This window comes from Bos taurus, chromosome 16 (genome assembly GCF_002263795.3).
Source record: "Bos taurus isolate L1 Dominette 01449 registration number 42190680 breed Hereford chromosome 16, ARS-UCD2.0, whole genome shotgun sequence".
NCBI classification, from domain to species: Eukaryota; Metazoa; Chordata; class Mammalia; order Artiodactyla; family Bovidae; genus Bos; species Bos taurus.
Window position 1 is genome coordinate 71176539 of NC_037343.1, and position 14556 is coordinate 71191094.

A 14556-nucleotide genomic window follows, 5' to 3' on the forward strand; every position below is an offset into this window, starting at 1 on the left:
AGTTACTGCTGCTGAAAGCCGTTGTTTTTTTGTTTTTAATTGCTTCTCTGTAGAATAAGAATCTTTAATTTGTCATAAGTCGAAGTAGAAAGGTACTTTTCAGGGGACTTCCCTGGCAGTCCAGTGTAGTTAAGACTCCATGCTTCCAATGTAAGGGGCGCCGGTTTGATCCCTGGTCGGGGAACTACAATCCCACCTGCCCTGTGGTGTGGGGCCAAAGAGAAAAAAGAAAGGTACTAATCAGAAATTAAAGAGAGCATCAATTAATGTCAGATTCTATACTCACCATCTCAGAAGGGGAGGAATAATGGGACAGCTTTGCCAGAACATTCCTGAGACGCCATCCACCAGAGCTAGTCCCGTATCTGATAAGCAATTTTTGTTTTAAGATCATCATAAAGTATCTTGATGTGGTTGTGGGCTGGGGGAAGACATCGCAGAGCTGAGGCTCAAACCCGGAGGGTCTCTGTGATGTGGTGCGTGATCCCACCACGCTGTTAGCTGTGGGCCTGGCTGGGCCGTGCACACATTAAGTGTGTGCAGACCCCCTGAATAAAAGACGCCACGTAGAAGAATGAATGCCTTTAGTTCCACAGGGCAAGTGTGTGATCAGGCATTTTCTAACCTGCTGTGCTCAGTGTTTTAAGTCCTATCCCGGGCCACGTAAAGCCCTGAGCTCAAGGTCCCTTGACTTAAGTCATCCATCACGTTCACAGCCATCCTGAATGGTGGTGGTAGAGAAACCCCTTTCATGGATGAGCCCGAGGTCCCTCTGCTGAACCGGGAACTTAGAAGTGCTATGTGTTGACCAAGCAGGGAACTCAGACGTACAAGCTGTGACCTCGGCCTTGAAGGAGTTTCAGTGGGTCAGAGGACCGCCTAAGCCATAAAGGAAGTAATTGCAGACCGTGAGGAACTGCCAGGGGAGGTTGTGGAAGAAATCTCTCTGCTCACATTGAGAGGGTTTGGCTTAGTGGTCAGCGGGAGCTGTGAAGGGCCTGGAAGGATCAGTGACTCGGGGAAGCGGTGAGGGCAGGTGAGTCGGGGGGCCTGGCCTGCAGGCCATCAGTGTTGTTTGGAAGCAAGGTCGCATTGTGAATTAGGCCAGAAATTTAAAACTCAGCACTGATTATCTTATTTGTGCAGAGCTTTTTTGAAAAATTCTTTTTTCTTCTTCTTTCAGGATCGCTTTATTATCAAGAGGGACTAATATTTTTCTCCTCAAACTGGAGCTATGAACCAAGTATAGAGTTATGGCAATTTAATAATTTTTTGGCTGCACCAGGTGGCATGCCGAATCTTAGTTTCCTGACCAGAGACCGAACCCGCGCACCCTGCTGGGGAAGCACGGAGTCCTAACCACTGGACAGCCAGAAAGCCCCAAGTTATGGCGGTCTTAAAATCCAGTTGTTTTTCTTGTTGTGCCAGTAATCTAGGGGGCTCTTTGACAATAACCCTGAGAATCAAAAATGGAAGCCAACTGAGAAACTTATGTTTGTTTCCATTTCACAGATAATCACCGCCAATCCTTGGAACACAATTGCTCTTCTCTGTGGGGCCTTCTTGGCATTATTTAAAGCTGCAGAATTTGCCAAACTAAGTGTGAAATGGATGATCAAAATTCGGAGACGATACCTTAAGAAAAGAGGTCAGGCAACAAACCACATAAGCTGAAGTTGCCAGTGTTCTTCATAGAAACTGCCCGAGTTGATGGAAGTTCTCATCTTCCACTTTGGTAAACCAAGGTGCCAACGATCCAGTCCTCACTTGAAGAAAATGGGCTTTGCCGGGGGCCTAGCCTGTCACACTGCAGCTTCTAACCTGGTCCCCCAACGAGACTGTCTTAGAGCCCGGTGGAACAGATCCAGTGGATGACCTAAACGTTATTTAAGTATTTAAATTATTAATGAACATTTTTTGACATATGACATGAATATGTCAAATGGAAGATGGACTCAGATAGAATCCAGTTTTCTGAAGGTTTGTGGAAGCCGTCTTCCTTTCTCCTTGGTTTGGTGTATAGTTAAGGTCTAACAGGATGATTAAGGTTCTGATCGTAGGTTTTCTCCTTGAGATTTTTTTTAAATTAACAAAAGTGTGTGTGACTTTCTTCTCCCCCACTGGTGACTCTCCAGTGGTGGAGGTCACAGTGTGGAACCAGTGTGTTATTCATGAGAAACAAAACCCATCACATCTCTGGTGCCATGTGCGAGTCTCTGATGCACTCACTCATGTGTTAAATATTAAATGAGACTGTTTTTTAAAACTACTGTGGAAACTATAGTAATTAGATCGCTTGTGGACTGAGCAGCCACCTACCTACCTGTCTGGCTAGAATATTGACTGATGGATGTTATGAGTTTGGTGTGATTAACATGCAGAAGCGCTAGGGTATGTGTGCAGAGTAGGTCCCTCCTCAGTGTGTTCTGATTTCATTAACAGGTGAATAAAAGTTAGGTTAATATAGAAACAATCAGTGAGCCGGTGTGCGCATCTGCTACATCAGTAGGCACTGGTATGCTTTTATCCCGTGACCTCCAAATAAAAGGGGGTGTGAGCCTGGACTCCCAAGGTATGTCACAAGCACGTGCAGGGAAGGGCAGGGTGGGCAGGAAGTGGCGGTGAAGCTCCGTGAATAAGCTGTGTTAACTCTTCCGTCCTGCAGCCCGCCCATCTGAGAAAGGCACCCTCTGCATGGACCCTCAGAGCTTTCAGCCTAGCCTGAAAGGAGTACCGTCTGGGCATTTTTCACATGGTAGCCATTGACTGACTTAAGGTTTTGGAAATTATTTTGGGGAGTTCTAAACTGTTTACATGACCTTTGCATCCAGAGAGGACTTGGGTAGCATTTCTTCAATTTTGTGGGTAGCACTTCAATTTCATAATTTAGATTTAGGTAATTCAAAGAGAAAAACTCCAATGTATGAGGGGGCCAATTTTAATCTCATGTCTAACTTAGCAAGAAACTGTGGTTTTTGGTTGAATTATTAAAAGTGAACTTGTGTAAGGAAATATTCTGTGCTGTTTTTCTGTGGCACTGAAGCAGGCATACAGACTTTAACTGAGGTCTTGTAGCACCTTTCTGGAAGGCAAATGCAGAGTCTGGTACAGAAGCTTACATTAACAGTACTAAAAAACAAGTGTGTGTGTTTTTAAAGGATTTCTCAAGTTGACACACCATTTTCGTACTAAGTATCTCACAAAATTGGCTCCAATGAACATACTGCAACTGCACTTCCTGTTATTTTAGGAAGTTGAGAGGCCTCTTGAATATGCTTTAGAGTGAGTACCTAGGTCGGAAGTGAGCGTTTCTAGCTATTAACTGCAGCCTGTCAAAACCTGCTCTAGCTGCTCTTAGTAAAGGATATATGTTTACACTGACAAGATAAGGCATTTAGACCAGCCTTCCCTCTAGGGGGCTGGGTTTGCCTTTTGCGGTGTTCAGCAGTAGGATCCCTTTTCTTCTGCGTTTGCTGCCCCCAGCTGTCAGTAATCCCAGCTGGCCTCAGGTTAGCGTGGAGCGTTGGGCAAGAACACTGGGTCTGGACGGTTGTGGTAAGGCTGCCACTTGGAAACTACTGTAAAGTATGAGCCGTATTCCGAAAGGAGGTTTCTCCTGGGGCCACAGTGAGTGGAATGAGCTGCTTTCGTAGTGACCTAGGAATAGTGTGCTAGAATTTTTGCTAGAGTTTTTTATGGTTGTGAAAGAGCAGAAGCAGGTATCAGTAGTTGAAAGCCTGGTAACAATTTCTGATTCTGCCACAATCTCCCTGCCTGCCCCCATAAAAAACAGTGCCATTACTTACAGATTTTGAGATTTTGCTCCTGGGTCTGTTTTAATTAACACTGTGTATTTGTACACATTTAAGCTAAGTTAAACCCATCCTGTGAACATAAAGGGACATGAAGGAAGATGGAGAGGTATCCTCAAATTTGGAATTTTATGTACAAATTCTATAAAATAGAACACTGGTAAATGGCTGGAACACTCGACTCTGGCACACAGTCTTCCTATTTAACTGGCGCACAACCTGCAGTTTGCCTTACAGGTTTTCTCTGTACACACGTATGTACATATATATGAATGAACGGAGGGGGCGGGCTTCTGGACGTCTCAACTCAGTGCTGAAAAAAGCAAAGGTGACATAAGGCAAAATACAAACATAGACTTTATTAAATGCTGCTCAATCCCCCAATAAAGATCTTTCATTACAAAACAGTTTTCCACACAACTCCAAGTTAAGAGACTGGAATGGTACTCTGATAATAAAATGTGAGAAATAACTTGACCAAGTAAAAACATACATGACTTCCTACAGGCCGCCTTTTCAGAACCCTACATAGGAAGCCTACTGCATTTCCTTTACGTAAAGCCAGGCAGTGACAACGCGCGCTCTGCACCACCACACCGTGGGAATCAAAGCCTCCATCCCTGTCGGGAGGGGCCGGAGAAGGGCAGGCTGTGAGGACTGGGAAGGCCCTGCCTTCAGCCTTTGGGAGGAAGAGGAGGAATGAACTGAGAGGCAGGCTGTGTTTTCCGTGCTGCCCGTGCTGCCTCCACCCGTCTGTGCTCATCACCCTGGGGAGTTGCAGATGAAGGAGGAGGTGCATAAGGACTGATCTGAAATCTGGTTTACTTTCCCAGCATTTATAATTTGTGCTTTTAAAAGCCTGGAAATTAAGTTTTTGCTCAAATTCCAGAGTACAGTAATATATCAAAAGGAAGGCTTAGGGCAAGTAGTTCCCTCCATCATACTTCTGGAAGAGATGAAGGAAAGCATAAGAATTACACCTTAGTTTTAGTTTAGGAAATAGTCTTTTTCCTAGGATGTAACTAAGGTCTGCAGCGATGTGAAAAGCACGTTATCAAAGGGAAAAATACACAGAGCAGACGGCTACACCTGTGTGCAACACAACCCAAACCAGGATTCCAGCCACGATTCCTACCACTCCCGTAATTATCTCACTCATCACATCGATGAGAAAGTTCGTTCATTTCTGTGAAACTTCAGAAGTGACACAAATCAATGATTAGACAAGGGTTACAATATACTGTGGCCATGATACAGCACAGGGCTATGTTTAGTCCATATATTTTTTCATTTACAGTTGCCAGGAAAAAAATTGGCCTTTTAATTATATTATACTGATGAGGTTTGTTTCATAATTTTTACATATTTCAAAAAAGTGTACAAAACTGCCTAGCCAACAGAGGTGGCAGGCTTTTTTTTTTTATCCATCATTTGTATTGCTGAGAATACTGTGCATGTTGTAAGCACTGTTCTGCTTTTCTAGAGCTTTCTTCAGCTTTAGCTCCTCCAATTTTTTCCATAATTCTTCTCGCTCCAATTCCTTCTTTTTCTCCCTGTAAACAGAGCAGGAATTTTGTAGTTAGAAACTTGTTTCATAGCTTGAAGAAACATGCTGTTTGGCAGTTTCCTGGAAAATAGACTTATTGACTCACATTTCACTTAAACCCCTCCACCTAAAGCATTTGACAGTCAGGTTTACCTAGGGTACTGCATTATTTGCCATTACCGTCCTCAGTGTAATTAACCAAGTCCGTCCGTCTCCTGCACCAACTGAAATGTATCAGCATCGCCACGGCCACTGTGTTAGTGCTTCATGGTTGACAAACCACTCAACGTGGACTCAGTCACGTAAACCCCGTGCAGTGGTTGTATCGTCACAATTGCTCTTTTGCCAACAGACTGACAGGCTGGCCGCGAGTCGGTCTGGGGCCGTTTCCTGGTGGACCCGCATCCTTCCGCATCCCATCTCTAAGTTACCGACCAGTCTGTGTCTTACAATCTCTTGTCTCTTGCATGTCAGATGGAAACTTTAAACTCTGAATAATCTCTTAACCCCACAAAACTCAAAACATGTTGCTTCAACTATTAATACTTAATTTCAGTTCTAAAGAGAACATTTTTGAATAATGTGGATCAAACTATTCTGAAGGGCTATATAAATGTGTGAAAAACCCACAGGCTTACAGTTCCACAGTTACATATGCTTTAAGGGGACAAAAGTGCTGATTTATGCAGATAGTGAGATACAAGGATCAGTCTTATGTGAAATACGCATTTTTCAATGTAAGTTTCATATGATCCCAGTCATCTCTTCCTTCTTCCTATTGCTTCCGGGGCTCCTAATTTGTATTCCTGCCTGAAAGGTGCTATTTAAAAGAAATAACGCATTGAGTTAGTTATTGATGGACTAGGATGACCTTGAAGGAGAGAGATCCTTTCTCTACTTGACACCAGAAAACCAGGACTAGGAACTTACAGTCAAAGCAGATCGGTTTTTCCAAACATAATAGGTGATACAATTATTACAAATATATGGGCTCAGGTACCTCAGTTATTGTCCACCTTAAGTTTAAATATTGTGCAAGGAGCAGCTTGAAGAATAAGCTCACTATGGACGCCCAAGAGGACAAAGCAATTCTCATAAATGTAAAACAAACTGAGTAAGACAGTATTTAAAATTTAATATAAAATGTATTTCACAATGTAGATGTTACCAAGACTGATGAAGTCTAAGGCTCACAATGAGATCAGAATTTATGATCCACATTAAAACCATCTTACCATTAGGAGTTTACCTGCATATGACTTTAAAGTATTTATTATTGTTGTTGTTGTTTAATCTCTAAGTCCAACTCTGCAACCCCCTGGACTGCCAGGCTCCTCTGTTCATACGCATTGGCAGGCGGAATCTTTACCCTGAGCCACCGGGGAAGCCCATAAAGTGTTTATTATGCTAAGCCGCTTCAGTCATGTCCGACTCTTTGTGACCCTACGGACTGTAGTGCACCAGGCTCCTCTGTCCATGGGATTCTCTCCAGGCAAGAATACTGGAGTGGGTTGCCATTTCCTCCTCCAGGGGATCTTCCTGACCCAGGGCTTGAACCCGTGTCTCTTGCGTCTCCTGCATTGGTGGGCAGGTTCTAAACCATAACACCACCTGAGATGTTCAAATTGTAATGGCTGATGTAATTGGCTTTTTAAACATAATTTTAACCTAGAATACCTTACTGGACTGAATCACATTCAAGTAATCTAAAATGTACAGTTAACTTTGTAATTAAAGATGTCAAATACCTTTGTCTTTCAGCTTTGTATGAGCTAGTAAGGTCATCGAAAAGCTTGCCGTTCATCTCCATGAGGGTTTTCAGCACATTGTACACCAGTGCTACAATGGTCCTAAAAGGAAAACAAGCCAGTGCTGGGTTACTGATGCTACTACCAGATGGGAAATGTATCACTATCATCTCTGAAATGGCTTTGACACTGACTCAGTCAATCCACTAGTGAGGATAAACTGAAGCTCAAGAAGTTCAGTAATTTGTTCAAGGTCACCAAGCCAGTGGTAGCAGAGATGGTCTATCTGGTTCCAAAATTCACATTTTTCTCACTGTGTCATGCTTGGGTTAAACCCTAAAAATGTTATGGCCAGCTTCCTGTCTGCTCTAGAGTCTGATTTGATGATTTAGTCACCAAGTCGTGTCCGACTCTTGCGACCCCATGGACTATAGCCTGCCAGGCTCCTCTCTCCATGGGATTCTCCAGGCAAGAGTACTGGAGTGGGTTGCCATTTCCTTCTCCAAGGTATCTTCCCAACCCAGGAATCGAACACAGGTCTCCTGCACTGCAGGCAGATTCTTTACCAACTGAGCTATGAGGGAACACAGGGACTACTCTAGAGTCTACTATCACAACTCCTGAATAATAGTATTAAAAGCAGCTGAAAAAGATGCAATTACTATGACTTGTTAGAAGAAAGAAAAGTAGACAACAGGATAAGGATGTTACAGAATTTAGAACATAAGCAATCTAAACATCACTGACGTGACCCTGAGCACTGACGCTTCTCCCTGGGCTAAGCCAGCTGAGATGTGAGCCTGGATACTGGCAGAATGTCATACCAAACAGTCCCTAGATTTGCAATTCTAAACTGAAATTAAGAACATGCAGGAGTTCAGAGTTTTTAAGGATAAGCCACCCCATTCTTTTCATTTGGCCCTGCAATAAACCTTTCTCTGCTACAAACAAACAAACATACAGACCCACATATATGTACAACTTCATAAAACTCACTGCAGAATAGAACCATGTGATGTTAACCTTGGGAGTTCCAAATCTGTATAGGTTTCCTATGTATGAGTTATGAGATCAAATGACAAAGATGTTAGAAAAACAAAAATGACACAATCAACATTAAAGACACTTACGGATTCCAGTGTTCTTTGGAGATTTTGTACAAACTGCCAAACATAATTGGCAGAATTTTATCAATATTCTCCTCAATCAAACTAAGAATATATTCATTGTTCCAGAAGTACAGTGCCCTTTCTGCAACCTAAAAAAGACATTCAGAAACATCAAAACTAAGAAAAGTAATAGTGTAAAATAAAAATGGCTTCACTGAAAACACCATACCTGAAAATGAGAACTGGATACACACTTGGATATCTGCTTAAAAAGAGGCTCTTCAATTTTTTTGAATTGTGTAGGTTCAATGACATCTAAGATTTCTTCAATTTCTCCTAAAAACATCACCTAGGTTAAAAAAATTTTCTTTTAAGAAACATAATATGACAAATTATATGATGTTAATACAGAAAACACAAATGAGAAGGTTAACAGTGGACGAAAAATACCTTGACAGTACATGCCACTTACCATAATGGACAGCTCTTCCACCAAGTTTCTCTAAACCCCACAGAACAGTGTCCACTTGGTAGGTAGTGGTGGTGATACCCGCAACCCAAGGAAGCACGGTTTATAGCCCTGAGATTGAAAAGTTCTAATAAAATGCACTGTTTTTGTTAAAACTCACCTCTTTCTGACTGCATGTTTTTGGCCAAAATTTCAGCAATCCTCTGATCACCTGCAAAAAAGGGAAAAATTTGGCATGAATTAAGCAATGAAGCTGGCTAACCTCAGGAAATTTTAAATAACCGTGATAATATCAATATTCATTCTGAAGTAGAAGAAAGTATTATTCAATACCTCTGCATCTCCCCTTACTCTGCTCAGCTTTATTTAGGCTTTTACCCATTCAACAGATACTTGTTGAGTGCCTTTGTACCAGATACTGCTCTAGATCAGGGACACACTGATGAACAAGACGAAGATGGTCCCTGATTTTCATGAAGCAGGAAGACTGACATAGTTAGCAATTAAACTTATAAATAAAGTAATTTTAATAGTAGTAAGGGCTACTTCCTACTAAGTATGAGATAATGACTTGGTGGGGTGAGGAAGGGAGGTTATTTTATGGAAAAACTAAGGAACAGATAATTCCTGTTTTTTAAACCATCATGAAGCACCCCCCAAAAGCCAGAAAGCTTCCAAATTTATTTCATGGCTAGCACAGTTCTGATAAGCCAAATACAGTGAGACAAGAGGTCATGAATTCAAGTAAACACAGTTGTAAAAATCTGTATTAAACTGAATATAACAGTATATAGGAAAAAGAGTACTGTCACCTTGCTTATTTAACTATATGCAGAGTACATTATTAGAAATGCTGGGCTGGAAGAAGCACAAGCTGGAATCAAGATTGCCAGGAGAAATATCAATAACCTCAGATATGCAGATGACACCACCCTTAAGGCAGAAAGTGAAGAAGAACTAAAGAGCCTCTTGAAAGTGAAAGAGGAGAGTGAAAAAGTTGGCTTAAAGCACAACATTCAGAAAACGAAGATCATGGCATCCAGTCCCATCACTTCATGGCAAATAGATGGGGAAACAGTGGCTGACTTTATTTTTGGGGGCTCCAAAATCACTGCAGATGGTGATTTGCAGCTATTAAATTAATAGATGCTTACTCCTTGGAAGGAAAGTTATGACCAACCTAGACAGCGTATTAAAAAGCAGAGACATTAATTTGTCAACAAAGGTCCGTCTAGTCAAGGCTATGGTTTTTCAGTAGTCGTGTATGGATGTGAGAGTTGGTCTATAAAGAATTGATACTTTTTGAACTGTGGTGTTAGAGAAGACTCTTGAGAGTCCCTTGGACTGCAAGGAGATCCAACCCGTCCATCCTAAAGGAAATCAGTCCTGGGTGTTCATTGGAAGGACTGATATTGAAGGTGAAACTCCAATATTTTGGCCACCTGATGCGAAGAGCTGACTCATTTGAAAAGACCCTGATGCTGGGAAAGATTGAGGGCAGGAGGAGAAGGGGACAACAGAGGATGAGCTGGTTGGTTGGCATCACTGACTCAATGGTCATGAGTTTGGGTAGACTCCGGGAGTTGGTGATGGACAGGGAGGTCTGGCGTGCTGTGGTTCATGGGGTCCCAAAGAGTCAGACACGACTGAGTGACTGAACAGTATATTAACAGAATAATACTATCTACCCCATAAGTTATTCCAGAAATTCCAGAATGATTCAACTCATTATAGGTTAAAAGGGATGAAAAAAACCCCCAAGACTATACGATCATCTCAAAAGATTTTGAACAGTTGTTTGATTGACTATATATTTTGATAACAATTTTGTAAGCTTAAACTAAGAATTTATCAGAAACCATCAGCAATCAACTTATGATTCCTGGAAATAGGCAGTAAACCATTTGGGTGCTTTGGTAGAGGTAAATCTTTGACAGCCTTTTAAGTAAGTTTATAGTTATTGGTCTCGTCCAGTAATGAACACTCATTCAAATTAAAACTGAGGAAGAACACTGTTCTGGAGCCGATCCAGTAAGAAGAATTTGATAAATAATGTTGGAAAGGAATACCAGAATTATACTTACTTGCCTAAGTGTATAAATATTAAAAGAACTGAAAAAGTACTAAAATGAATAGGAAAATTCAGTATGTGGTTAGATAAAAAATAAATATATAAAAATCAATACCTTTAAAACAAAATATCAGTTATAATAATCAGATAATTAAAACAGTAAGGTATTAGCATGGAAACTGACAGAAAAGATATGACATAGAGGAGTGTCTAGACAGACTTAAGTATAAACAAGGCTTAATATATGACAAAGGTGGCATTTCAGTTCTGGAAAACAGCTAAATTAGTCAATCAATTGAACTGGTGGGTCACCAATTAGAAAAAAAATGTAGCTCCTGTGGGAGGCAGATGCCTGAAAGAATCTTCTATGGTCCTGATTTCCTGAACTCACCCTCTTGTGTAGTCGAGCCCTTCCCTTAAGTGTGCACTGGCCTGGGGACTTGCTTCTAACCAACAGAATGTGGCAAAAGGGACAGAATGTCATTTCCATGGGAAAGTTACAAAAGACTGTGACTTCCATTTTATGAACAGATTCTCCTGGGCCTTCTTGTCTTGCAGCTTTGATAGAGCAAGTTTGCTATGCTGGAGAGGCCCATCATGCTAAGTTGCTTCAGTCATGTCTGACTCTGTGCGACCCCACGGACTGTAGCCAGCCAGGCTCCTCTGTCCACGGGATTCTCCAGGCAAGGATACTGGAGTGGGTTGTGCTGACCTTCTCCAGGGGATCTTCCCAACCCAGAGATCAAACCCATGTCTCTTACATCGGCTGCACTGGCAGGCATGTTCTTTACCACTAATGCCACCTGGGAAGCCAGACAGGCCCAAGTACCAAGGAACGGAGGGTGGCTGCTCGCCAACTTCCAGTTAGGAACAGCAGTCCAACAGCATGTGAAGAACTGGATGCTACCACCAACCATCATGTGAACTCAGAAGCAGCTCCTCCCTCATCTGAGATTTTACCCGGCCAACACCTTGACTGCAGTCTTATGAGAGACCCTGAGGCAGAGGATCCAGCTAAGTCGTGCCTGGATTCCTGACTCACAGATACTATCCAATAATAAATGCTTGTTGTTTCAAGCCACTAAACTTTGTGACAATTTGTTATGCAGTAATAGAAGACAAATACAATTTCTTACCCTTGTCACATGAAAATTTCAGTTTCCAACAGTGTGGTGGGTTGAATGGTGGCCTGCAATCAGATATGTTCATGTCCTAATTTCTATGAAATCTATGAATGTGACTTATTTGGAAAATGGATCTTTACAGATATAATTAAGGATCTCAAGGTGAAATCATTCTGGGTTATCTGGATGGGCCCTAAATCCAAAATGACAAGTATTCTTATGAGAGATAACATTGGAGGAGAGACAGAAGAAGGGGCAGCAATGTGATACTGGAGAGATGCAGCCACAAACCAGGAATGCCTGGAGACACCAGAAACTGGAAGAGGCAAGGAACCGAATCACCCCTAGAGCACCTGGAGGGAGCGCAGCCCTGATGACACCTTGATTTTGGACTCTGGCCTTCAGAACTGTGAGAGAACACATTTCTGTCATTTTAAACCACCAAGATAGTGGTAATTTGTCATGGTAGCTCTAGAAAAACATTATAGATGGAATAAAGTTTTTACATGTAAAAACTAAATCCGTTAAATAACTAGAACATGATACTAGAGAGTGTTTTTATAATCTCAAAAGGTAGAAGGATTTTACTTAGCATGACACCAAAGCCAGAAGCTATAATGATGAATAGATTTCCCAACATTAAAATTTTTTTTTAGTTCTTTAAAAAGGCAAATATTAAAAACAGTATATTCAAAGTTAAAAGGAAAACTCCAAATGGTTAAAAAAAATACTTGCAAAACACAATAGGCAAAGTCTGAAAAGTAGGGAAAGGACACAGAAATATAAATGACCAATAACTTTATAAGAGAATGGCTGTGATAATTTTAAAAATCCAATTAAAATATTTCATACCTATCGGACTAGCAAAATTTTAAAATATTCAGTACCGGCTGATGTGGGGAAACAGGCACCATGACACATTGTACTCTGACCCAGAAACAGGTTTTAATTTCAGTAACTTGGCTTATTAAAAATGTTACATACAGTAAACCTTATCTTTTTTTGGTGTGCAGTTCTGAGGCTAATTTAATACATACATTAAGATATATTTGGTAAGCAACACTATAGACAGGACAAAGAATAATTCCAACACACTAAAACATCCCCATAACCCGGCAACATGTTAATAACAACAAAAACTCCAATAACTCAAGTGTCCATGAATTAAGGATGAGTTAAATATGTTATGTCAATCCATACAATGGAATTTGATGCTACCAATGAAAATATGAAGCAGAGTAATATGGCAAGATATCCATGTTATACTGAGGTGAAAAAACCCAGTCAGCATTTCCCACTGTTTAACTTTACACAAAAATATACATGCAAAATTTATAGAAATGTATTCACCAATTTGTATGGTTTATGGTTATCTTTAGGGGAATTTCAAGGAATTCCTTCACATTATGCTTTATGGTTTTGTCTTATGTGAATCAAATTAATACACTCCTTTGATAAATGGATATAACAATAAAGTCATTTCCATTTTGGAAAATAAAATAATTTCAATACAAGATCTAAGAACATGAAGAATGTAACAAACCAGCCAAACCTCTGACTTATTTACAATCTGTAGGAAGCTTTGATATGAATGCCAGGCTTCTAGAAAATGATTATTAGGGCTCAAACCCAAGTACTATGGCCATAATTTTGGTGCTAGGATGGCCTAGAATAGTAATTCCAAGATCTCTATTATCTGCAGATCTTAATGAATTGAAAAATATTCTCCTTTGTTAACTTGGACATTTTACCTCCTCATGCAGCTCCTATTGCTATTAACTCAACTCACCTAACTCAAATGCCTGGCCCTCATCCCTCTCCCTAACCTTTCACTCTTTAAAAAGAAATCAGCTATCTCCCAAATCCACTCCATATTAACTTAACCATATTTAATGCATATCTGTTTATTAGCCACCATGCATAAACCATATTATGGGCTTTCTTTCTCTAAATTCTAATATGTTATCATGGATTTCTATTAAGTTTTAATCCACTTTAGAGGTTAATGTGGTTTCATGTAAGTACTGGGCTTCTAATTCTATTTGTCTTTAAAAACTGTTTTTAGCTATTTCAGAAAGAACAGCAAATCTAAAAAGTCTAAAGCTCTAAATATCAGCGAGTGGAAAAATACCTTTTGTTCCTTTACACACACAAAACTCAAGTCAAAGGAAGACCAAGTATGTAATTTTTGCAAGTGACCCTAGCCTCAGAAAGTTCTAATATGAAGAAAATCATATAATTTAAATCCTTCAAACCCTGTGCTATTTGTCAAGAACTCTTTAACTATTTAGATTTAGAATACCTAGAAAACACTCTCTCAGAATACTTATTTCACCAAGGTTAAAACATTGTTTTCTAAGTGTTTATCCTTTTCTGTTTCTCCCTAAACTTATCCTTTGTTTTTCTTCAATCTTCAGTCAATTTTCATGGTAATATTTTTATTCTCTCGAATCTTTGTATTAATAGATAATTAGTAAGCAGGAGAATTCTAAGACTGAATTGCTATGCTGATTCATAAAGTAAATTATCTTTACTCCAAGATTATAGCTCAGTCACCAAAGACAAGGAAATGTTTTCAATCCCTATCACATGGTTTATCATAAATAAGAGGGAAAATCCTATTCCTAAAGATAAAACAAAATTCAAGGAAATAGTTTTGGAATCCTTACAGTATGTT

The 14556-nt window shown here is 40.4% G+C and overlaps 2 protein-coding genes across 4 annotated transcripts in view; one reads left to right on the top strand and one right to left on the bottom strand.

Annotated features, from left to right (window-relative positions):
• The window catches only part of PACC1 (proton activated chloride channel 1), a 35514-nt gene extending 32502 nt beyond the window's left edge, over positions 1–3012 (top strand). The window contains exon 8 of one of the 2 annotated variants that reach the window (NM_001046580.2): positions 1513–2266. In NM_001046580.2, the coding sequence (NP_001040045.1) occupies positions 1513–1674 (162 nt within the window). In that variant the 3' untranslated portion in view covers positions 1675–2266. Of the gene's footprint in view, positions 1–1512 lie in introns of both variants that reach the window. The other variant, XM_059875545.1, reaches the window with a different exon arrangement.
• A 1139-nt stretch (positions 3013–4151) lies between these two features.
• The window catches only part of PPP2R5A (protein phosphatase 2 regulatory subunit B'alpha), a 72230-nt gene continuing 61825 nt past the window's right edge, over positions 4152–14556 (bottom strand). For both annotated transcript variants that reach the window (NM_001081728.1, XM_059875433.1), the window contains 5 exon segments: positions 4152–5365; positions 7107–7208; positions 8237–8364; positions 8445–8564; positions 8845–8895. In NM_001081728.1, the coding sequence (NP_001075197.1) occupies positions 5233–5365; positions 7107–7208; positions 8237–8364; positions 8445–8564; positions 8845–8895 (534 nt within the window). In that variant the 3' untranslated portion in view covers positions 4152–5232.